The 24,874-nt window shown below is 31.1% G+C and overlaps 3 protein-coding genes and 1 long non-coding RNA gene across 7 annotated transcripts; 2 read left to right on the forward strand and 2 right to left on the reverse strand.

The window, feature by feature from the left end:
- Positions 1-519: 519 nt before the first annotated feature.
- On the reverse strand, positions 520-5,847 carry LOC108487216 (receptor-like protein 9DC1). Of its 4 annotated transcripts, XR_008283019.1 has the most exons (6): positions 5,324-5,838; positions 5,146-5,226; positions 4,709-5,055; positions 4,258-4,308; positions 3,895-4,017; positions 3,516-3,783 (listed from the first exon to the last, which is right to left on the reverse strand). XR_008283019.1 is itself a non-coding variant. In XM_017791501.2 (4 exons), exon 4 carries the CDS (start codon positions 2,670-2,672, stop codon positions 876-878), a length of 1,797 nt encoding a protein of 598 aa, XP_017646990.1. In that variant the 5' UTR covers positions 2,673-3,783; positions 3,895-4,017; positions 4,709-5,055; positions 5,324-5,847; the 3' UTR covers positions 719-875. The 4 variants fall into 4 exon arrangements, 2 of the variants coding, with proteins under 2 accessions (XP_052883990.1, XP_017646990.1); XM_017791501.2 differs by lacking the exons at positions 4,258-4,308; positions 5,146-5,226 and having other exon boundaries at positions 719-3,783; positions 5,324-5,847; XR_008283020.1 differs by lacking the exons at positions 4,258-4,308; positions 4,709-5,055; positions 5,146-5,226 and having other exon boundaries at positions 5,324-5,830.
- Positions 5,848-6,141: 294 nt separating this feature from the next.
- On the reverse strand, positions 6,142-9,640 carry LOC108487586 (mitochondrial import inner membrane translocase subunit TIM50). The gene is made up of 10 exons (XM_017791957.2): positions 9,192-9,640; positions 8,996-9,084; positions 8,709-8,745; positions 8,006-8,067; positions 7,799-7,912; positions 7,619-7,723; positions 7,418-7,516; positions 6,754-6,910; positions 6,543-6,645; positions 6,142-6,470 (listed from the first exon to the last, which is right to left on the reverse strand). The coding sequence occupies exons 1-10, from the start codon at positions 9,472-9,474 to the stop codon at positions 6,425-6,427; spliced, it is 1,095 nt and encodes a 364-aa protein (XP_017647446.1). The 5' UTR covers positions 9,475-9,640; the 3' UTR covers positions 6,142-6,424.
- A 1,992-nt stretch (positions 9,641-11,632) lies between these two features.
- On the forward strand, positions 11,633-12,593 carry LOC128293014 (uncharacterized). The gene is made up of 2 exons (XR_008283031.1): positions 11,633-11,681; positions 12,379-12,593. It is a non-coding gene; the product is annotated as an uncharacterized LOC128293014 (long non-coding RNA).
- A 6,850-nt stretch (positions 12,594-19,443) lies between these two features.
- Positions 19,444-20,055, forward strand: LOC108488410 (uncharacterized). Its single transcript, XM_017792690.2, has one exon. The coding sequence runs from the start codon at positions 19,504-19,506 to the stop codon at positions 19,849-19,851; it is 348 nt and encodes a 115-aa protein (XP_017648179.1). The 5' UTR covers positions 19,444-19,503; the 3' UTR covers positions 19,852-20,055.
- The last annotated feature ends 4,819 nt before the right edge of the window (positions 20,056-24,874 follow it).

Raw genomic sequence — 24,874 nt, forward strand, 5'->3', positions numbered from 1 at the left:
TAATCAAATCTTCAAGGTAGAGATTATTAGAAGCTATCCATACCTTGCCCATATCTACCCATACAATTCCTATATCTACCCATACCTTTAAAAAGTCAAAGATATGGTACCAAAAGTTTTAGAATTTGGCATGGAATAATTACAATTTTGGTCCCTAATTATATAGAGACTTTACAAGTTGGCCCTTGAACCTCAACTATAAATAGGCCTAACCATTTCTCATTCTAATCATCCCCAACATTTGCCATTCTCTACGTAAGGCATTGTTCTCTCTCTATTTGTAAATTTTCACTTGTATTTTAGAGTGAAATATATTTGGTAGTGCTCGAGGACGCAGGCAAAATTTGCTGAACCTCGTTAAAATTCTGGTATTCTTTACTATTTATTTTTGCATATTTTATGAGTGTAATTGTAGTGATTTATTGTGCTATTAAATTACGATAGAGGGATATTCTGGCTAAGAAAGACCTGATACTTAAGTGATCATCGTGATCCACCTATCTTTCCTGGGAATTGAACTTAGTGTGATTTTTTAGTATAATAATTTTACTCTTTTACACGCTTCCGCGCAACAATATGGATAGATATGGGCAAGGTATAGGTAGCTTCTAATAACTTTAGTACAAGAACTTGTCGCCGTGGAAGACTTCCCAACCAATGAGGAAATGTATCATTGATCTTGTTGTTCCCAAGATCTAGCATTTCCAAAGACCTACAATTAAGGATGGATGGTTACAAAGGCACTTCAAATTGATTTCCATTTAAGTTAAGATTACTCAATTGACATCCCTTGACAATGTTGGAGGAATCATTCCATAAAACTTGTTCTTTTTTAGATTCAAAAATTCAAGGTTGTTGCTCAAATTTCCAAAACATTATGGAATAGTTCCATTCAATTTATTGTGAGACAAGTCAAGAATTTGGAGAGCACTCACATTGCATATCAAAGAAGAGACCTCTCCACCTAAACTATTGTTTGAGATCAAAAACACATTGACTGTCAAAGATGGAATTGGAAGGTTTCCATGGATCAAATTGGAGCTTAAGTCAAGAATATTAATATTCTTCCATGGGAGTTGCTCAACTTCTGTCAATGAGTTGTGAGATAAATTTAAGTAACTCAAAAAGTCACAAGTCACCTCTTGCAGCCATTGTGGAATCTTTCTTTCAATTCTATTGTTAGAAAGGTCTAAAGTTTTCAACTTTTTTGACCCTCTCAAAAATGGGGAGAATTGGCTGACATTATTTGAGCTTAAGGATAGGCTGTTTAGAGAAAGGTCAAGATATTTAAGATTTGGGAGATTTGAGAACATGCCAAACTCTATAACACCACTGAGATTATTTGAGTATAAAAGGAGCCAGGTAAGGTTGAGAAATTGGAATATTAAAGATGGAAGAGGACCTTCGAGTTTATTATTCCCTAACACTATCATTTCTAGTGATTTGGATTGGAATTGTTTGATGTGTCCACTGAATTGATTTTGAGAGAGAGAGATTTCCATTAAGGAGGAAGCAACATACAACCATGACGGAAGTTTTCCATTTAGTAAATTGTTAGATAAGTCTAAAGATATTAGATTAGGGAAAGCAGCTTTTTCATCTAGAATGGGACCTTTTAAAGAATTTTCAGCTATTCTCAAATGTTGAAGCTGTGTCAGGTTTAGAATTGACAATGGAACTTCTCCACTCAATTGGTTCCATGACAAGTCTAAATAAGTGAGTTGCAAGAGGTTCCCCAATGATCTCGAAATTGATCCCTGTAAATTGGAATGAGACAGATCCAAATATTTCAGGACATGTAGGTTGTCAATCGAATCAATCAATTTTGTATAGGACATCCATGACAGATCCAAATGTTCAAGATTACTGCTCTGATTGAAGTTCAGATGATCAAGACTAAGGTTTCGGTTGTATCCTAAGTTGAGCAAATTGAGCTTTGGCAAATGAAGAATGTTACTTGGGAATTTTCCTTGCAAATCACAACCACCAAGACTGAGAGACTTTATAGAAGAGGATAGATTCATGAAAACATTAAGATTAATAGAAGGCATGATAATTCTATCAAGAAAAAGATGTCTCACCTCAGTTAGGTTGTGAACAAGTCCCTCCAAAGTATTTCTGTCAATTGTTAATTGGTCAAAAAAAACATTGTGAGAGAGATCAAGTGAAACCAATTTTGACGAGTGGGAGATTTGGGATGGGACTTTTCTTGCAAATAACGTTTCTGAGATGTTAAAATACACCAGCCTTGTAAACTGACCAAACTCAGAGGGCATCTTGGAATAATTAAAATCATTGTAGGCAATGTTGAGTTTTTGAATATGAGGAAGAAGGAAAAGTGTACTATTGGAAGGGAAGTTGCCATACAACCAACTGCAACTCAAGTCAAGGGCAATAACATGAGCATTTAGGTGATCACAAGTGACCCCATCCCATGAGCAGCAATTTGTACCCTCTTTCCATGAATTTGTCTTAGGATAAGATTTAAGGCCAGCAATATCGTCACAAAGAAAAGAAGTAAACTCTGTTTTGATGATGGAAAATGAGTTCTTGAAATGGATCAAAGCAGTAGCTTCGTGATGAGAGCACAAGTGCGTTACTGAAGAGGCAAAAAGATGAGGGAAGAAGAAAAATAGATAAAGGAAGTGATAGGGTGTGGTAAATGAGGCCATGTTATGTTTTCAAATAAGGTTAACATGGTATGAATTATGAGAACCCTATTTATAGGCAGAACAAAACTGATATGAAACTAAGAATTTTAATGGTATAGTCCATTGATAATGAAGAATCTAAGAAATTTTATGGAAATTGTGGATAACCATCATGTTTTTATTTCTGATGGAGAAAAGCTAAGAGTGTGAAGAAGACCAAAACTGTCAATTTCACCCAAACCTAATCTACAAGTCACCACAATGTACAGTAATTCCACACACACACACACGAAAAGACTAATAATTTTGTCCCCACATATTCAAAGCAGGAAAAGAAGTTCAAAGTTTCAGAGTAAATAACACTTGAATGATTGTATTATAGAAAACACTTCAATGATATATAATCCCTTATCACTTGTCTTCTATATATTCAAAGTTCACTGCTTGAAAATTCAAACCATGTGTATCCTATATATGTTGAACAATAGTATCTAACAAACATATTTTCCACAAGACTAGAAAATTTGTATGCCATTTTCTATTACTTGCAAGAAAACTACCAGGGAAATTGCATTTCTAATTCATCCATAGGCTTTAAATTCAAACAATAAAAACGAAAAAGAAACAGGAAACTTCTAGGAAAGAAATTTTATTACATCAATTTTCCAGTTATTTAATCTTTACCCAATGTTGGTTCTAGATTAAATTTGAAAAAAAAAATGAGGGCAGATATTTTTATTTTTGAAAAGTAAAGGATTATAACTCAGCCCAATAAAAAAGCCACAATGCAAAGCACACAATAAGCAAGCAGAAAAACCAACAACATTGAAAACAAAAGGCAATAACAGATCATGCACCGCACCAGGCCCAGAAAACCACGTTGCATTATTGTAGTGTCATTTATATTATCAAGTCATGATATCCATATTACTTTCCCACTAATTAATTCAGTTCAATAGACATAATTTGAATTAATGGCCTAAATTTTAAACTTTGAAGAAACATAAGGCAACTAAATGAAAATTAAAAACCTCCATCACCAGAGCTGCCCGCGCTTGTCTTCGTACATGTCCTCCAAGTAAGCAAGATAATGATTTTCTCCTTTAGAGATCATGAAGATAAAAGATTGAACCTAAACATCAGGAGAATATGTCAGTGGACGTTACATTCAGAAAAAACAGATGATAAAGTACAGCATCCAAAATCCATGCCATCATTCTTTTTCTTAGATGTCAATGCTTACTGCTTCTGAGGTCCCATTGAGGCAAAATGCTGGGAAATGTTTGAGCCTTTTACCACATGTCCATGCAGTGCCTGCTCACACAATATCTGAACTTTGTTCAGTCAAGTTCCTCAAAAGATAGCCCTGCAATATGCAACATATGAATCAGTGTCAGAAAAGGCCAAGGAAAGAGTAAGGAACTGAACTAGTAGAAAATCAAGATAGTATACCATATTATCCAGTGCTTGGGCTTTCCAAGCACTAATCTCAATCATTTCACAATCAGGAAACGTAAAGCTAGCAGCATATCATGTTTAGGTGACTCTGTCACAGAAAGTTCTATAAGAAAATGTAAATTTCAGAGATGTTTGACATGGTGCTTACTTTCCAAGGAAACATGAATTCCAAAGATCAACAACTCTGCCAAGTTTGTCGCTTCAATCAAAAATGGTAAGAACAACAAGACCAGTCAACAATAATCGATAATAACACTTTCTATAACACTAAAAATGACTTGTAGGGATTATAAATTTGAGGGGGAAATGGATGAACGATGGGATCAAGTTACAACTTACAAGCATGTGATAACTAGCAGACATACAAGACCTAGATGTATTATTGAGCTCTTATATAAAAGACAACTGAAGATGCAAAGCTTAATTTTTAAGCTTTTCTGACGCTTGATAAGCATAGTTTTAGTTCAGTTCCCAAGTCTAAACTGCTTTGCTATGGTATTATTTTTATAAGTACATTGAGACCGATGCATGCTATTGCGATTTATCATCTTTGAAGCCAAGAAAATGACAGAATTCAGACCAAAGGTTCGGTTACATACTAGATCGATCTCCCTAAAACTACTGCTTTGAGAGCATGGATGTAAGCCAATCAACAACCTCTCTCCTCAACCTCCATTTGAAACCAGCATGAATTGAATTCTCAGCACCATATACCCTCACAAACTCCTCTGCAACAACATAACATATGCCTAACACTCCTCTGAGAACCGATAACTGCACAGACAGATTACCGCGCTCCTGTGAAATAAACTCCTCCATCCACTCAAAACAATGACCATTTCCAGACATTTTGATATGCAATAAGCAATCTGCTTCACTACTTGTTCACATAGCTAAAAGATGTCCGATGAAACTGGCAAAGGGTTCTTCTAAAATCGTACATTAGCTGCCAAGAAGACAACCACCATACATTCATTCATTCAGTAAACAGCTTCAATATGGAAATAAGCTATTATCTTAAAAATGCTCTTTCTACCACAGAGGAATAAGAACTAGGCATCTCAGAAAACTTGCTAAATTAATGACTTTGCCCACTTCAAAATGAACAAATGATTAACTGCATTAACCCCAAAGAGGTCACCATCAATCTCCAGTTGAACTTTCAAGGAATAATAATAAACAATAGAAGGAAATTGGGAAAAAGAAAAACTAACCAGAACTCAGTAAAAGCTGATCCGTGAAGATCTGCAATTAGTAAGAGATAAACCCCATGACTAAAGTCCAAGCTTGAAAGAACCAAAAGGGAGCAAATATGGCTATGACTCACTAAACCAAGAGAATCACCAATGAATAAAGGAAAATGGGTACTTTCCTTTAAACCTAAACATACAATATTTAGCCTCGAAACAAGATCCTCTTTGGGAAAAATTCAGGTTTTCACAAAGGGTGAAAGTTAAAGAACTTGTCTTTGTTTTGATGTATGGAACACGAGATAGTGAAGGAAAATAGAGGCGGGGAAATAAGATGGAGTAAATGGTGAAAAAGGAGAGCCTAAAAGAGACATTTTTGAAGGGTAGTTTAGAAGTTGCAGAGGCTTTGGCATACAGCAGCTGATAATGAGAGAAGACAAACCAGAAATGTAAGTAAGACGACGACAAAAATAAAGTTGAAAATTTTTTAAGAATTGATGAAATAACATTTTGTAGCTTAGCGAATTGGGACGAAGTCCACTAGTTTGATGCCCATAGAACCATACCTGGCTTTTTCTATTTGGGATAAATTTTTCTCCCACCTAGTCCTTGAAGTTTTTTTTTTTGCATTAGTCTTGAAACATTGCACATTTTTTCAATTACATTGCAGATGTTTCAATTTGATACTTAAGCTTGAATTCCATTAAACTTAAAAAAGATTAATTTTTTTAAAATTAAAAAAAATAACGAAACTAAATTTCAAGCATGCAAAGTACAAATGAAACAACTGTTTTTATAAAAGATGCGTTGATTCACTCAGATTGGAGTACCCTTAGACAAGCTTATTCTTGTAGAGAAAGAAACTGAATTTTGATTTCATTTGCTGTGGCAAAAATTTTTAGTTTCAACAACATATTGAAAGCCTGCCTACATCTCGGCAGAAAAAAATTACAAATTGTTTCATCAGACAATTTAAATGATGCAATGCAAAGAGTCATCAATGTATGATCTTTTTATCATAAAATAGCCTTTTTACTGGAAAACTTGATATGTATTGTCTTTCACATTCTTCTATGCTAAATGATCTCCGTAAACTGCAATCATCGACTTTACGTAACCCTTTCGTCAGCGCCGCCAAAGCCGACCTTGTTGTTTCTGTTCTTGAACTCGCCTGTATCATCAAAGGCAATGAGCATTTATCAATGTTATAAAAACAATACACAAATGTATGAAGATACTTCACCTTTGATACTCTTTAGAACGCTCGAGAAACTCTTTTGCGATATCTTTTCTTTCATAGGATTGCAATACTTGTCTGATATCAGCCGGACTATTGCGGGCTACATCTGTGGACAAATCAAAACAAATGGTACTATAATCAACAAACGAATATAGGAAACATAAAATTTGAACAAAGGCACCATGCAGAGGAAAAAGCAACAACATAGACTTACATTCAAGAAATGGAATAAGGTCTAAAAGTGCGGTATCATCTGTCTCGAGCTTATATGGCTTAATAGGGACACAATTTTCTGGTTGAAGGCTAGAATCAAATGCATGAGCACTCACATATAAAATCTTGGCTGGATCCCTGTTTAGCTTTGAAAGATCCTGCCAACAGGAACTATTTGTTAACAATAAGGCCATAGATTAATACACATAGTATTGTAGAAACTAAGGAGGCGAAAACCAAAAACAAAATGTTTTGAAGGGAAGAGATTGACTATAACATGGTAAAAGTATCATGGAAACCCATATATTAGGAGTCAGATTGCATTTTGCCTCCTTCACTCAAAAACTAGACAAATTAGTACCTATATATTATATTAAAGAGCAAACTGGTCCTTTTTGTTAAAAATTTCATTCATTGCTACTGTTATTGGTGTAGTTGATAGAATAACTAGACAATTGCGCGTGATGTGTCACGTGTACCTCATGCTAGTATACAAGGACCAATTTTTAATTGTAAAAATGGATGGAATTTGTAACAGAAAGACTAGTTTACTTTTTAATCTAACATACAGAGACTAATTTGCCCATTTTTTTAGTAGAGGGGGCAAAATGCAATTTGACTCCTAGTATAGAGGCCTCCACGGTACTTTTACCACTATAACATACTCTATAATGCTTGCCATCCTGATATTTAGTAGCACCCCTTGATAGCCTATATCGTATACAATGGTTAGTGTCCAACCTTTCACAAACAGGATCAACATACTGCACAGTCGAAAACAAACTAATTATGAACTTGCAGGCAACATCAGTTATCATATACTTGTGTATTTAAAATGGTAGCCACAATGAAAAATATCAAATTACCATATTCATCTGGTCAGAATAGACGACAATTTCATAGAATTTTGCTAGATGTTCCAGAAAGGCATCAACTCCAGGTCTTTTGAAGGTACGCCAGCCTCTCTCTCGCTTTGCCAACCAAAAAGGGAAGGTTTTAGATTTCATAAAGGTGAAATGGAAAATAATTTTAAGTCAAATTCTTACCCTCCAGTCTGTATAAAGTAATGTCTCGTTCAGATCTAGGACAAGAGTAAAAACATGCTGTTCTAGAGGATGCAAATCAGGAAGAAGCTTATCTGATGTTGGTTCAGTATATTCCTGAAAATACGAGATAGAATTATAAGAACAAAACAAAAGATAGGCTGTCAGTAATAGAAAACCGGAAACAAGAGAAAAAAGAATGCTTCTCACCAGCAAATGCTCTTCCACTAACCTCCTGAGATCCAAATAAGATTCAAGTGCTTTAGCCGGAACTGAAATGTTACAAGCAAAAAAAACAAGGAATAAATTGGGGTTGAACCAGAACATGTAAATAAATCAATAATTGACCAACATAATAGACAGCAATCAGCACCAATTGAATTTTCTTTTCTGTCTCAATGAATCCATTCATAATAAAGCAGACCAAATTTTCTAAAGGAATATTTTGGTAAAAATACTATGGAGGCCCTTGTACTAAGAGCTGAATTGAATTTTGACCCCTCTACTCAAATAATTGACAAATTAGTACCTATATGTTAGATCAAAAAGTAAATTGGTCCATCTATTAAAAACTGTTCAGTTATTCTGTCAACCATGCTAGTTTTTAACAGTAGAAAATGAATGAAATTTTTAAAAGAAAGGACCATTTTGCTCTTTGATCTAATGTACAAGGACTAATTTACTCATTTTTTAGTAGAGGGGATAAAATGCAATCTGACACCTGGTACAGGGGCCTCCATGGTATTTTTACCAGAATATCTCCAAGCACTAGGCAATGCAAACCAAATGCCCGGTTATGCAAATATTGTGCTAGTAATAAGGTTGACATACAGAACAAAGACTTTAGAGATAATTGTAACCATGAACAAACAAAGAAGCAATAAGACATAGAGAAACACAATAAGGTCATCACCTGTCATTGCAGCAGAGTAGAGCAAGCCTCCATATTTCTGAAAAATATATGAAAAAAAAAAAGAATCATTTCTTTCATATCTAATTTCTTCATAGTATTAGGACAAACTAAAGAATGGATATATCACATTATTAAGACTTAGCTAAGGTACCGCAGATATACATTCAAATAATCAATCATAAAGGATGAACTAGGAGGCCATTGATCAATCAAAATTACACCTAAACAACTAAAATAAATAGAGAAAATCCTTTAAAAAATCAATTTCTAAACAAAATCAAACTCACATCAATAGCAGAAGCATCTTCACTATGAGTATAACTCGCTGCAGCCCGCAATGCCTTTGCTTTATGATCTACTTCCTCACATGAACACTCTGCAAATCATATTAAATTCTTTTTTTAAAAAACCACTTTTAATCATATAAAAAAACCCAAAATCACAAATGATCCGATCTTTTTAAAAGGGGAAAAAGAAACATACTATAAGAGAGATAACCAGCATAGCCAGTAGTTCCAGTAACACCTGCAATGAGTCCGTACTTGACAAAGCTCCAAATTTTCCCTCCCGAAACCTGTGGGGCAACTTCTGGCGCCGGAGGAGGAGGTGTCGACTGATCGGAGAGAATAGATTGTGAAGAAATTATTGTTCCTTTAGAAGGATCCGAAGAAGAAGAAACCACTCCTGAACATAAACCCCTTTGAGAAATAATCTTTGAACTGAAATTATTTGAAATTGTTCCAGATCTAAGAACAATGGAAGACATTTTTATTAGAGTTTTTGATTTTCTTTCTTTCTTTTTTTTTTTATTGATGGAGATTTTAAATTAATTAGGGTTTAGGGTTTTAGAAATCGAAAGTGAGCGATGAAATCGAAATGTTGAATTTAAGGAGAGTGTTTGGAAGTTGGTGTTGAACTATTCTATCTGAGTCTAGAATGGGGATTGTGAATTCATCGTTTGGTAGTTGACTGTTTTTCTTTTTGGGTAAACTACAGTTTTAGTCACTTACATACTGTTAAATTATAGTTTTGTCACTAACTTTTAAAAAGTTATGATATGGTCACAATAATTATCGATTTGTTACGTTTTGGTTACTAAGCCGTTAACAATGTAACAACAAGCTGACTTGGCACGTTATATCATCATTTCGAACGAAAACTTTAAGTCAAATTGGACAAGTAATCCTTATACATTTTCTTTTTGAACACTTTAATTTTTTTCTTTTATTTTCTTTGTTCCTTTTTCTTTTATTTCTTTATTTCTTTTCTTACCTTGTTCTTCACTTGTAAAATTATCAAATGAAACATCATAAAAGTATGTTTTTGTGAACTTCTCAATTTCCTTTTACTAAATTATTACAATATCTTCGTGTTTTATATTTATGCCATGTTTGACAATCATGATTAGACTCTGAAACTACTTCCGGATCATGGTATCTTCCTTCTCCTAGCAAAAAAGATATCGAAAGAAAGGATACTCACTTCATATGTGCATGTGAACAAGCAATAGGTGTAGCAAATAGAGTTGGTGGCTAGGAATTATGTAAGTGTTGATAGAAGTCAGTATTATTTGAAACTCATGTCTAGATTTACAGTTGCTAACTTAGAGGAGTTTATCGGCCCGATCGCACTCACATAAAAGCAACAAATATAATCAATAATATCAACAGTACAAGCATGACGGTATCAAATTATAACATAGCAGCTTACAATGAAACACTTTAGTAAATATTCTAAGGATCGATCTTCCATTGGGATTGGTTAATTGATTAACCCATGTAAAAGGTAATTACTAATTTAATTGACTCAAGAATTATTTGTAACGGCCTAATTTTTAGTGGAGTCGGAAATGGTGATTTGAGATCACTAAATTCGACAAATAAGATTGAACAAGATAGTAATTTAATATTTATGAGTCAAGTAAGAATTTAGAAGAATTTGTGAATGGTGAAATTAGTGAATTAAAAGAATTTATTAGGTCAAACGGGTCAAAAATGAGGTATCGAGACCTCAAAGTTGAAAATCAAGCTATAAATATTTTTATAAATATTTATGGAGTGTCATTGAGTTAGTATTAAAGTTTCGTTAGAAAATTTTAACGTTTGGATGGCTAATTAATTAAAAAGGACTAAATTGAAAATAGCACAAAATTTGTTAAATTGTGAGTAAATAGCTTAAGTATTTAAAAAGATGGATTTAAGGAGCAATTAGACCCAAAGGTTAATGGCTGGACGGTTTGGGTATGAAATAAGCAAGAAAACAATGTGAACAAGGGGCAAAATTGAAAATAGCATAAAAGTTAATAGTTAAATAATGATGTAATTGAAAAATCTAGACATTTCTTCATATTTTCTCAGCCAAAACGCCATAGAAGGTCTGGAGAAAGATGGTTTTTCATATTTTTACATCATGTGAGTTTAATTCTTACTTTTCTTGATAATTTTTATGTTTTTATGACTTTTACAATTAGGTCCACTTGTAGAATTCATTAGTTTTTGATTTTATGGGTGAAATTGGAAGTTACCCTGGATGGATAGGGAAATTTTATGATGAATTATTACGAAATTTAAGTTCTAATTTCATATTAAGGTGGTTTTATTAAGTGATTTTGATAGGAAATGATATTTAGGACCTAATTGTGAAAAAGTTGTGAATTGAAGGTTTCTGTTGAAATTAAGAATATAAAAGGTTTTGAAATAGTTTATAATGATAAAATAAAGTGTTAATTGAGAAAAATTAGTTCAATTGATGGGTGAATTGAGTAGGGACTAAATTGTGAAAACTGTAAATTTTGGGGTAAAAGTGCAATTTCAAAATTTGAACAGCATAAATTGTGAAGTGAAATAGAATTGAAATGGATGCTAATGAAGGAATGATTTTATAATTATAGATCAAGAAAACGAACTGAATCGTGGAAATGAGAAAATTCAAGAATAGTCCCTGAATTTCTACGACTTTTGCAAATTAGTCCAGGTAAGTTCATATGGCAAAGTTAAATGTTTTGATATGAAAATCTTATGATTGTTAAAGTATTTTATTGTTGATGAATACTATCAATTTGCATTAACTAATGAATAATGTGTAACTAAAAGTACAAATTAGTAGGAACAATGGATTTGAGTGCTTCTATTCTGTGACCCTGATGAATTGACGAAAAATATGTGATAAGTGTGCCCGTTTAAGACCATAGCTGGGCTATGGCATCGGTGCAATGTGATAATGTGACTCCGTATAAGACCATAGCTGGGCTATGGCAATGGTATAATGTGATAATGTGATTCCGTATAAGACCATGTCTGGGATATGGCTTCGGTATGATATGTGAACCGTGTAAGACCATGGCAAGGCTATGGCTTTGGTGTGTGATGCGTAACAATGTGAAAGTCCATAGTTTACTATGGCAATGTAATAATGAAGCACTCAATTCCCTTATTGTTCCCTAATTTGACAATGAAGTAAATGAGAAATGGGCCTAAGGGAGTTAAGTTGTGAGTAGCCATATGGAAATTATTCCAATGAGTTATTAATGAAATTGTGATTTGGAGGATGAAATAGTTAAACTAATAGATACATGATTGTGTACGATATTTGATATGATTTGTGTTTATATGCCTATGAGCTTACTAAGCTTCAATAAGCTTACTTGTGTGTGTTTAATATTTTTATGTAGATTGACTTGAAGTGAAGTGGGTAGATCGGATCAACACAACAGGGCACACTATTCAGATCAATTCTGGTAGTTTTTGTTTTATGTTTAAAGATTTATATGGCATGTATAGAGTTTGAATGAATTGAAGTAAAGATGTTATGAACTAGTTAACAATATTTGTACTAAAACAGTTTTTGGTAAGTAGCAGTAGTTTGACTTTGAAAATTCACCATAAATTGTGGAAATTGAGTTAAGGGCTAAAAAAAATGAGATCAAAGCCTAATGAGTCTAGTTTCATATAGAGGAAACGGTGCATGCAATTGGATTTTATGTTATGAGATATTTAAATTGTGGTGAGACAGAGTCTGAATGACTTCGAGTTCTCCTGTTCTGATTTTAGAAAATCATTAAAAATTGCACAAAATAAATTATGAGTCATACTGTATATGTATGGATTCCTCATTGGGTCTATTTTTAATAGAAACAAACGGCATGGTTATTTGAATTTTGTACAGAGAGAAATTTGGTTCGTAGTGCATAGGGGTCAAAGTAGCCAAACCCTGAAAAAGGGGAGGATTTAACTAATAAACTGTACTAATTGGACCAACCAAAAATTATATAAAAAAATTGGTAAGTAGATATATGAGTATAAATTCGGGGAAAATTTACGGATTTGGGTTTCGAGTTTTATAACTCAAGATATGAATTATTTAGCAACTATGACGCAGTTGGACAGCTTGTCTGAAAAGTAGGATATCAATTATCTAAATTTGGTTAAGTGCTCAAATAAGTTTAGTAGTGCCTTGTGCTCGACTCCGGCAACGGTCTCGGGTAAGGGGCGTTACATTATTAGTCCAAATTGAATGAAAATCATAAAGAAAGTAACCTAGCTTAACAATCAAACAAATTAACCAAATTTCCCTCTTTCTTGTCTTAGACTATACAAATTATCAAGGTGATGGTTGATTCGTTAACTAAATACTTATAAAGCTAATGTGCATATCGATTATTACTCCTAAATAAGTATCTTCTCTCAATCTCACCCTAACATAATCTCACCATAATGTAAGAATTACCGCCTAAGATCTCCTCTCGATCACACCATTTGCCACAATTTTATCAAAATTCTATATGATAGAATCTCATCTTGGTCTCATCTATCTAGATATTTCACTAGAGGCGTCAATTCTAATGTATCAAGCAATTTGATACCATTGAACAAGCAAATAATCAAGATCATGCATATCAGATTACCACTTATATTTAATTAACCCTATAATAGTATTAGAGAAAGTTGACTCTAACATAAAGCCTAAATGTTCCTCAATAGCATGCATCATAGCACTCATAGACTAGGTAAGCCTTTTTGGGCACTTGTTTATCATGTTAAGTTTCAAAGTCCAAAATGGGTTGCTTTTTCCTAAAATAATTATTTGAAATTAAGCCTACTCATTTGTCACATTTTTTAAAGTTACTCAACCTTACTCTATAAAAAAACTTTACCCTCTTTCCAAAAACTTTTCCTTGGACTGCTCCACCTCTAGACTAAGATTCACACTATCCATCACCTTGGCCATTTTCCATACTTCTTCCTTTAACTTATCAATGGACTCTCTAACTTTCTTTTAAGATTCCTTGAGGGATTTAGCTCTTTTTTTCTTCGAGTCTTTTAGTACAATTATATACTATTTGCCTACAACTAAATGTTGTAGCTAAAAGGGCCATTGCAAGCAACATTTGGAGGGATCTACTAATTTTGGAGGGATCTACTAATTTCACTCAAGTAGCAATTTCTCCATTTCAATTACCTTCTTACCCACATTAAATAAGAGTCCTTCAGTGTAATATGTCTAAATTTTTCCGATCTTGTAAATTGTGTAATTTTAGAAAAATATAAAAAAAATTCCAAGAATGTGTATCGAGTTAATTGTATGATATTGTTGGGATAAAATAGATATAAAAAATTAATAGTAAAGTTTAGCTTGAAATGCTAAGAATAGAGTAAGGACTAAATTGCTAAGAATTAAAAATTGAGGGACTAAAGTATAATTATAATATTTAGTAAAAATATTAGTAATTATTACAATGTACACATAATCTCATAAAATAAAGAAAAAGTGATGAAGATGGAGGACAAGTGGTCGAATTTGATTGGTTATTGAGTTAATAATTTAAAAAGGAAAAGAAATGGAAATGGAAAGGAAATTTGGCCTTTCCATGAGACACACGGAGTAGAAAGGAAAAGAAAAAACAAAAAGTTTCCTGAGAAAATTTCACATCTCTCGAGTTTAAATTGAATCTTAACTCTGTATTTAATTCTATTAAATTTTAAAATATTTTATATGAGATTATTTAACATTAATTTATTATATTTATATATGTAATTAAGATTATATGAAAATTATTATAATTGACTGTTGAATTATTTAATATAATAAAATAAATTAATTTAAATTACTCCGATAATATAATATAATGTTATGTATTTGAATTTAATGGCTAAATTAAGTATGGAGTGTCACGAAAAATTTTGTTACTATTTTAGAGGTATTATTTGTGAAATTGTAACTATTTTAGTGTTATTTAAATATAAAATTTTTAATGTATTTTTAATTTATTTTTAATTTATTGAGAAATATTTGTTTTGATGTTTTTAGTGTATTTGATGTATTTTATTTTTAATTTTGTTTTTATGCAAAATTTTAAATTAATTTTTTAATCAAATAAAACCCAAACTTAAAACGAGCCTAAAATTTTATCCTTACTCAACCCCATTATGATGTCTAATAAAAAAAAAATTCTAAGCATCACAAACTATGCCAACACATTATCTCCCTCTCGTTAGACTATAAGTTTACCTCCCAAATTAAGAGTTCACCCTGCTACAACACATTGTCTTAATCTCTCCTTTATCAACACCTCTCTCTTCTAAGTTTAGCATACGAATCATGGCTAAATCAGATCAAGATTTGTCACTAGGCCGCTCTATAGCAGGATCACAAGTCCTTCAATCTTAGCCAATACACATGCAAATAGTTTATCATGATTCAACCATCAATTTCCTTAGTAAAACATCTGTTCAGGTGACTTGCATCTGGCTAGATACTTCTCCATTGTTGAACCACACCTCTTTTAGAACCTTTCGTTTCCTCTCCAAGCTCATTAAAACCACCACAAGTGGCTTTAAAATAGAGATGGACTTAGGGGGCAGTCAAAAGAATTTTGGCAAATCAGAATTAAATTATATATTTTTATAATAATAAAAATGTAAATTTATCATATTAATAATTTATATTTTTATAATTTCTAAAGCATTAATTCAAATTTTTATCTTTTTTTGGAGGAACCAAAATGTAATTTTATTATTACTAATAGTTTTATAAATTATGAAAGAGCTTAAATGGAAAATTTTCCGTTTCAAAGGGGATCAGAAACCTACCAGTACCCAACTTTGCCACTAAGGTAAATAGAAATTAAATTGTTAAACATGATTGAGGAAAGGTCTCAAATATTGTTTTCCGTAAATAATTTTTTTTAATAATTTTATTATAGATTATGATCATCTATTTTTTCCTCATAGTACTTAAAATTCCTCATAATTTTTTCTCAATCATAAATAAGAGAATAATACACTTCAACATACTCAAACTCACGCTCTTTTTTTTTATCAATAATGTCCATATTAATCAGACTAATCCTCGATAAAAATCCAAGTTTTAAATTTTAAAATGTTGGAGGAAAGGTTTTGAATTTTGTCCTTGATTCAACATTGATGAAGATGAAATGGTTGGAGATGGCTTAATAAATCTGTGTTCCAACCTCATTAATGAATAAGAATCATAGCCACAAGCTTTTTTTCAAAGCATTGAATGCAATGCAATTTAATTTGTAATTTGTAACCTCCAAAACCCATAGAAACCCGTCATGTGGTGTTCATGATTCATCCATGCAACGCTTTAGATGGTGACACGTCTTATTTTAATATAATTGTAATAACTAAAAATATTTTTTAAAAATTAAATTAAATGATAAATGATTGTGTTAAGTATATCTTGTTTAAGGTTAAATTATAGTTACAATACTTCTATTATGTTTAAATTTTAGAGTATATATACTTTAATTTAACATGATTTGGTTCCTCTAATCAGGGGCGAAGTTAAGGGGCTGACAACGCCCAAATGAAAATTTTTCCATTTAAGCTCCTTTATAATTTTTAAATTTATAAATTAGTAATGGTAAAATTACACTTTGACCCTCTAATTGATAAAAATTTGATTTAATCATTTAAAAATTATAAAGATATAAGCTATTAAAATGGTGAAATTAAATTTTTACTAATCATAAAAATATACAATTTAATTATGCCCGTACCTCTACTTTTATAACATCATTAGTTAAGCCAATAGTTGACACCCTTAATTATTTCGGTACGCTTAAGCTAGACTTTTTCTTAAAAATATTACAACTTGTCATGTCAATATAGATCATTTTTATTTTTTTTGGGTATGTTAGAAAGGTGATTTAAATCAAATTTCACATTAACATGCCAAGTAGAATAGTTAAGGATGTTAACTATCTGGACTAACTAGTGTCATTGTAAAAGTAGAAGACCAAATTATGTCGAATTAAGACATAAAAACTAAATTCCAAATGTGAGCATAATAAGAGATCAAAATTATAATCTAATCATTATCTTATAATGAACAAAAGAAACGGAAAAAAAGATGGGTATATATGTTCATGAATCGGTAAAAGTATTATAGCAATCATTGTACTATACCCCGGATTGCATCTTGTTTCTACTGAAAATTTGGTAAATTGGTCTTTATACTATAGTAGATGTGGCAAATTGAATAAATGTGTAAAGGTTGAAGGCTAAATTTGTTATTTTATCGACACAATTTTAACAAAGGGACTATTTTACTCATTCATCTAACGTATAAAAATCAATTTGTCTATTTTTTTAGTAGAGTGACCAAACCCAATATGAAGTATAGTACAAGGACTGCTATGATACTTCTATGGTCATGAATCTCCTTTATAATGATTAATCTATATATACTATTATTTAAAGCTTCGACTTGACTAAGTTGATGTCACCCTCAATCTGCTTCCAACTCAATTATGAAATTAACAAAAAAAAAACCCAATATTTTTATAAAGCAACAAATAATTTAAGAGTATTTTGTCTTTTAGATAGAGATAAATCTCAAAACTATATATAAAGTATGGTTTAATGTGCAATTGTATACATTAAATTTTGATTTGATTCAATTCTTATAAATTATTAACACAATTATTGATATAAACATCATTTTATGTTTATATATTGCATACATAAATAATTATCTTTATCCAATATAAAGATAAACTGATGTATTTATTTCTTTAAATGTATATGATTAAATCAAAATTAAAGTTTTAAGTATACATTTGAACTATAATTAGAGTTTCACGTGTATAATTACATCAAATTAAAATTCATGTATACAATTACGCATTAAATCAAAGTTCATACATAATTTTAAGATTTATCCCTTTTAAATACAATTTAGAAAAACACATTCACATGATAGAGTTTAAACCAAAAACCTCTAAAACTTTCTTACTCCAATTTTACCATTTCAACAAAAGTTATAATTAATTTTCATATAAATTATTTTTATAAAATTCCTATATAATTTCTTTTACCCACGTCGTGAATTTCGCATGGTCTAATGTACATGGTAGGTACCTTTTATGACATTTATTAGCAATCTTTTTTTCTTTTTTTTTTTGTCAATGTTAGAGGTGAGTGTTCAATCGAGTTAAGTAGAATCAAATCGAGTAAAAAAATTTGAGTTAATCGAGTTTTTGAGTCTTATTTTATCATCCTAGCTGAATTTGAATTTATTTTTTTGAATAAAGTCAAGTGAAATGAAATTCGAGTCGAATCGAATCGAATCAAATGAAATTATTCGAGTTAAATTAAAAATTTAAACATGTCAAATAAAAATATTGTTACAATATAAATAATTCCATGTTAGAGTACATAAATTTGAAACCATATATATTTGAAATTTTTAAAAAAATGATAATAATAAGATACTTGAGTATGATAAATTTGAATCATTAATTAGATCGTAAAATTATTATTTTAGAAAATTTTAAAATTTTAGCTTTTTATATATTTTCTATAAAATTTTAAAATTTTTAAATATAAATTTTGAAATTTTTATAAATATTTTGAATTTTAAAATTATTAGAATTTTAAAAAAATTGAAATTTTTTTTAAATTTTTATTTAGAGGACCAATTTGCTTATTTTTAAAGTTGACAGGGACCGAAAGGGTATTTGAATTTCAAAATTCAAATAACTCGAATAATTTGAATAATTGAATAATTCGATTCGATTAACTCGAAATTCAGAATTATTTTCAATTTTTTCAAATCGAATCGAGTTTTGTTCACCTCTACTCAAGATATTTATCAGAGCGAACCCAGTAACTAATCCTCCACATTATGTAGACCCATTAAGGGTTAGATGCTGGCCACGAGTTTTAAAACTGCTTCATACCCAAAGTGAGAAACGAACTCTCAATCACTGGTTAAAGTAGCAGAAACCATTACCATCCAAGCTAACTCTCGTCGTTATTTATTAGCAATCCATAAACCTTAAAATCAAAATAATAATAATAATAAACCCACTAAACCCTTTAATTTACCACATAAATTATAAATTATTCATTTATCAAGTTTTAATTTCCCATTTATATATTTAAGGAATTGTAATTACTCATATCTAATTATACTTTGATACACTTAATCTTACGCAATTACTTTATAAAGACAAAACCCTGAATAGCATTGATTACTTAAAATACTAAAATAAGGTGCAAATTTTTAAAGATCAAAAGCGACATAAAACTACCACATTAATGCAAACCATGGACGTGGCCTTCATATCAGCCAATACATACAATTTCTTGCAGAACAAGGCACTATTTTTAAAACCACCCCTTAATGATGGAGTCCCCAAGATATTTCTCATGTAACTTTCTAGAAATAAATTGATACAAATAATTGAACCCTCATCATATTTACATATAAATACTAGCCCCTCCTTTGCAGTAAAGCTTTGAGTTTCCTGCTCCAAACTTCCAAAAATATGGCTCTCAAATGGTTTCTCAGTTCGGCATTTACTCAAGTTTTTGGCCATACCGATGGCGGTAACTTGCATGCCAAGGCAGTGGTATCGTGCCCAAACGAAGGACTTATCGGTTGCAAGGAAATGGAAGGAGGGATTACCAGCATCAAAACCTGCAAGGAAGACTACCCTAATGGCTTCCAAATGCCAGTTCATTATCCTCGATACTCGAAGGCTGATTACGAGAAGATGGAAGAATGGAGGATCGATATGTTGTTGAAGGAATATGGATTCAGCTTTAATGGTGGCACCGTCGATGAGAAAAGGGCTTTTGCCATGGGAGCTTTTCTTTGGCCTGACCAACTTTAAGTTACATATATACATGTATGTAGATTATGTTTGTTCGGTAGATTGTGTGATTAGGAAGTGCTTGCAAAAGGGATGCTTTTATTTATGCTTTGGTGATGTTGAGGTGTAGTAATTAACCATGCCTAAGCATGATTTGTATGGAAATTATGTGTTTAATTAGCTAATCTTAATATAGTTTTTCTATATTTTTTTTTCCTTAGAAAATCTAATCTTGGACGTGTATGGTATTTTTTTGTAGTAAAGAATCCTTAATTAACGTATCATAATACAAATTGTAAGCCTTGTTTAGAGAAAGAAACATATAAATCAACTCCATTAATTAAAACCCAAATCCAATTCAACCTAATTTAATAATAAAATAATAACAACTCGAATCCAACTGCTTCAAATCCAAAATTGATTTAAACCCAATAAAATTAACCATGCCTAAGCATGACTTGTATGGAAATTATGTGTTCAATTAGCTAATCTTAATATAGAATATATATATATATATATATATATACATGCTAAAATTTTCATGAAACAGAGAAGGGTAATATAATTTTTGTCTAATATGAGGTTGATTTTAGACTTTGTATTTTTTTATTAATTTTAACATTTGAACTTGATAACTAAATTTATTTTGGTCCCTAAACTTGAAAAATGATGGCATGAAATTTTTAATATTGTGCTACATCATCACTTGAAAACTAAAAAATTTATATAAATTTTCAGGTGATGACAGTGGTACAATCATAGAGTGTAACATATAATAATCTAATAATCGAACTAGTGGTTAAACCGATTAGACCACTAGTGTTCAATTAGATCAATTTGATCAATTCAACTACTAGACCAACAATGATTAAATAAATAATTAAAAATTCATAAAAAATAAAAAATAAAATTTTTTATTAAACATGTTCAACTATCAATTTTCAGTTTTGTCAGTTTTGAGTTGTTTTTTATTCAATCAGTTCGACCATTTTGTTTGGACCAATATATCAATCAATTCTCGATTCAATCAGTTTCGATCAGCCTATCCAGTCATGTTCCAAGAACACTAGTTACATAATCAAATATTGACGGAATCCAAGTTCAAGGATCAAAATGGATCTAGTTATTAAATTCAAGTACCAAAGTAAACAAAAAAAAAGTACAAGTATCAAAGTGAACTTAATTGCCAAGTTCAAGGCTGTTTTAGAAGAAGATATTAACATATAACAAGTAAACCATCAAGTGGTTAGGTGCAATGATTTCAAATCTTAGAGACAACATTGTTCAAAGGAGCAGTCACTAACCCGAACTCAAACTATAAAATGCAAAGTAAAAGAAAACCGTATAACAAGTAAATATGCAGAAACTGAACCCTTTGTTCTCCATTGTCAGCCATGGCTACCAACTTTGATCCCAAGTTGAAGATATTCTCATTTTGCATCACTTTCGGAGGAGACCTTTGGGGTGTTACTGAGGAGAAGAATATGAAAGCTTTTCTAAAAGCTACTTTGTTGTTAGACACTGAAATATAAAAGTATGTAAACCAAGCAAAAAGAATATTATTGTGAAACTTGGAGAATGAGAAAAAAAATTTGTTTGAAGGAAAGGTTTGGAGCCGTGCTATATATGATGAATGTTTTTTTTTTTTTTGTCGATGAAGAGGCTTATAATAATTTAAATTAGAGTTGTTCATGGGTCGGGCTATCCGGCCTGAAGGTCTGCCTGAAAATGAGAAGATTTGGATAAAAATGTAGACTCGAAAAATAGATTTTGGCAAAAAAAAAGGCCTGTTTAGAAAATGAATTAGGCCTTGGGTAAGGTTTTTCGGCCAATGCCTGACTCGGCCTGAATTTGCAATAAAACCCTGCTATTTTGTTGCTATTTTTTCATGTTTTACTGTTGTTTTTCCATTTTTTCCCACTATTTTGCTACTATTTCACTATTATGTTATTACTATTTTGTTGTTAATGTTTAGATATTGTATAACACTTGTTTTATTGTTAATTTTAGTACTATTTTAGAGGCATTTGCTTGTTAAGTTGCATTTATCTTAGTGTTATTTAAGTATAAATACTTTTTTAAAAATTTATTTTTAATTTGTTGGGAAACATTTATTTTAATATTTGTAGTGTATTTGGTGTATTATATTTTTAATTTTTATTTAAAAATAAAATTAAAAAATTAATCTGGGCAAGTTAGGTCGGGCTAGAATTTTAGCATTTTTATCTGGGTTAAGTTTGAGTAAAAATTTAGGCTCATTTTTCGAATCGAGCCTGGGCCTACCAATTGGGCCTAAAATTTTGTTAGAAGCTGATCTGGCCCATTAACAACTCTAGCCTAAACTATAAATTCAATAGCATCTTCTAAAAAAAGAGGCCAAAAATAAATTAAAGGGCTAAAATGACTTTTTTCATAAAGTTGGAAAGCCGAATAACTCATTATGCCATTAAAAAGATAAGATCATGCATAGTCTTCATATAATGCCTTAAATTTTTTGTCCAAGTCCATTTTTCAAGCCTTATATTTTTGCCCAAACCCTTTTAAATTTTAGATATACCTTTAAGTCTAAACAGATAGCCTGACCCAAGAATAGATGTATTCCCCGTTAATCTAATCAATCAACTATAAAATCAAACATTAATTCACTAACAAAGATAGCATTAATAACATAAAAACATGTATCATGGCAAATAGTAAACATTATTAACATATAAACTTTAAGTACATGACCATTAAAAGTTGACCAATAAACCATCAAAAACCAAACAAAAATAATAAAAGTATCACCAGCATCCAATTATTAATTGAATTAATCAAAATTTTAAAAATTTTATCTGTTAATTAAATTAAAAATTTTCAAAAATAATTAATTAAATTAACCAAAATTAATTCATAACATATTTCTTCCTGTCTCGAGTATAAAATACAATAAAAATTAATCTAAATGCTAAAATTAGTTCTTAAATTAATAACATGTTTCTTTTGCTAGTAATTTTTTAGTATGGAGCCTTCCAAAATCCATGAAGGCATCGAAGAATGGCGCAGTAGTGAATCAGGGTTGACGATGTTTGGCGCCTTGGAACCTTGATAAAGTTACAAAGAGTAAACACAATCTAACCAACAAGGTCCAGAAAAGCCAGTGGGTGGACAATGTATATTGGTTCACCCATACACGACGCCGATGGACACAGTGAAAAAGCTGAGGATGAAGATGTTTTTGGTATCGTTAATGGAGATCACACTGATGAAGAAGCTGGCAAAGATGATTCAATGGGGTCTGATGCTTCTTCAGGATGAAAGGGTCGATGAAAAATAAACAAGACATAGAAGTGAAGAAACAATGTATAATCTTAGTAAATGAGACTTTATCGAACTTAATAATACTTGACTCAAACGACTCATAGACTTTATCGAACTTTTAAATTTTTTATATTATTAAATTATGTTATTACCTTTAATATATATTATTAACCCTAAACTTAATTGAGTACAAAATTAATAAATGAGTTCAAGCTCGAGTAGCTTATATGATATCTTATGGTTACTATATGATATCAAGACTTTTTAGTTCCATCTATAATTGTTTTGCTTTAATGGCATTAATTTGGTATTCCATTTATGTTAATAAAATGTTAAAATTTCGTTGTTAGTCTTTATACTTTTATAAAATTTGAGATTCAGACCATATACTTTAAATGTTAATAATTTAAGTATCTTAATTTTTCAATTTAAAAATCCTCGTTCAATCACTAAAATCATTACTAGTTTTCGTCAAATTTTATCAACTAGGTATTATACGAGGGTAGCCTAATTAGCATGCCAATTTGACATTTTTTTTCCAAAAAATACAAATGATGTTAATATCTAAATTGAGATTTTTAAATTGAAAGTACAAGAACGGAAGGTATTGTAACACCCCTTATATGATTCGATGACGGACATGGATAAGCAATATCACTTAACAAGATTATTTAATACAATTTCAGACTTTTACCAAGCTTTGAACACATGTTTGAAATTATTTTGAACCATTCCCAAGGTGTTTGAATTTTCCCACAACATAAAATGGGGTTCCGAGGACCAAGAATGACCAAAAATATAAGTTTTGAAGGTGTAGTGGCTTAAGTGTAGGCAACAAATCTCAATACTGGGCCTATAGGTCTCTAGACTTTCTTCCTACTACAAATTTTTACTATTGACTTGTTAGTCTCGATATTAGAAGGGTTTAATATCTGAAGACTTAATGTTGAGGACCTCAAAACTGGTTCAAAAACACTTCGAATCATCCCCAAACATCATCATATGATACCAATAAATCTCAAATAATTTCAAAACCATTTTAAAGCTCATTCTAGCTTAATTTCAAGTTATACTCATGCTCAAATTTCAAATAAAGTATTCACATAATTTCAAATGACACATGGTAACTCAAATAAATGTAATTACAAATAGTTATACTAGCTAGCCTAAACGTTTATGTACATGTCATTACACCATCATAACTAATACATAAATTTAATTACTTTACAACCTTCAGACCTCATACACTGATGCAATTCTCCCTATATACGATCTCAAGCTCTTTGAAAAAGTTTTCACCTAGGGGTTTAAATAGTTAACGCGTTAAGCTCAAAGAGTTACGTAAGTACACTCAAGCTTCCTAGTTCCTACCTTACCTTATCGCATATAGATATTGTTAACTCTAAGTTTAATTATTGAGCTTAGTTCAAACTCAAGTAGCTCGATTATATCTCGAGCCAAGTTCAAACTTAAAAATAGATATTCAATCAAGCTCAAACAAAGTATCGAACTTCAAATTTCAAATCGAGCTTGATAATATTTAAACTCGGATCAGCTCGAATCCACCCTTACCTAATTAAACTTACCCATTTCAAATGCACATATCTATATTCTAAATCAAAATAATATTCGCTTAAAAGAGAGAAATATTCATTTCTAACCCAAACTAAATGAGTTGATGATAACCAATTAGAACTAGCGTATTGATACGGGCGGATGATAGAGAAAGGACACTCCTAGCCAA

The sequence above is a fragment of the Gossypium arboreum genome, chromosome 5, assembly GCF_025698485.1.
Source record: "Gossypium arboreum isolate Shixiya-1 chromosome 5, ASM2569848v2, whole genome shotgun sequence".
Lineage (NCBI taxonomy): Eukaryota > Viridiplantae > Streptophyta > Magnoliopsida > Malvales > Malvaceae > Gossypium > Gossypium arboreum.

Coding starts and splice junctions, on each gene's coding strand:
- LOC108487216 (XM_017791501.2), bottom strand. CDS start 2,672: ATGGCCTCATTTACCACACCCTATCACTTCCTTTATCTATTTTTCTTC.
- LOC108487586 (XM_017791957.2), bottom strand. CDS start 9,474: ATGTCTTCCATTGTTCTTAGATCTGGAACAATTTCAAATAATTTCAGT. Junction 7,724..7,798: donor TACTTTATACAGACTGGAGG/GTAAGAATTTGA, acceptor TGGTTGGCAAAG/CGAGAGAGAGGCTGGCGTAC. Junction 7,517..7,618: donor ATTCTGACCAGATGAATATG/GTAATTTGATAT, acceptor TCGACTGTGCAG/TATGTTGATCCTGTTTGTGA.
- LOC108488410 (XM_017792690.2), top strand. CDS start 19,504: ATGGCTCTCAAATGGTTTCTCAGTTCGGCATTTACTCAAGTTTTTGGC.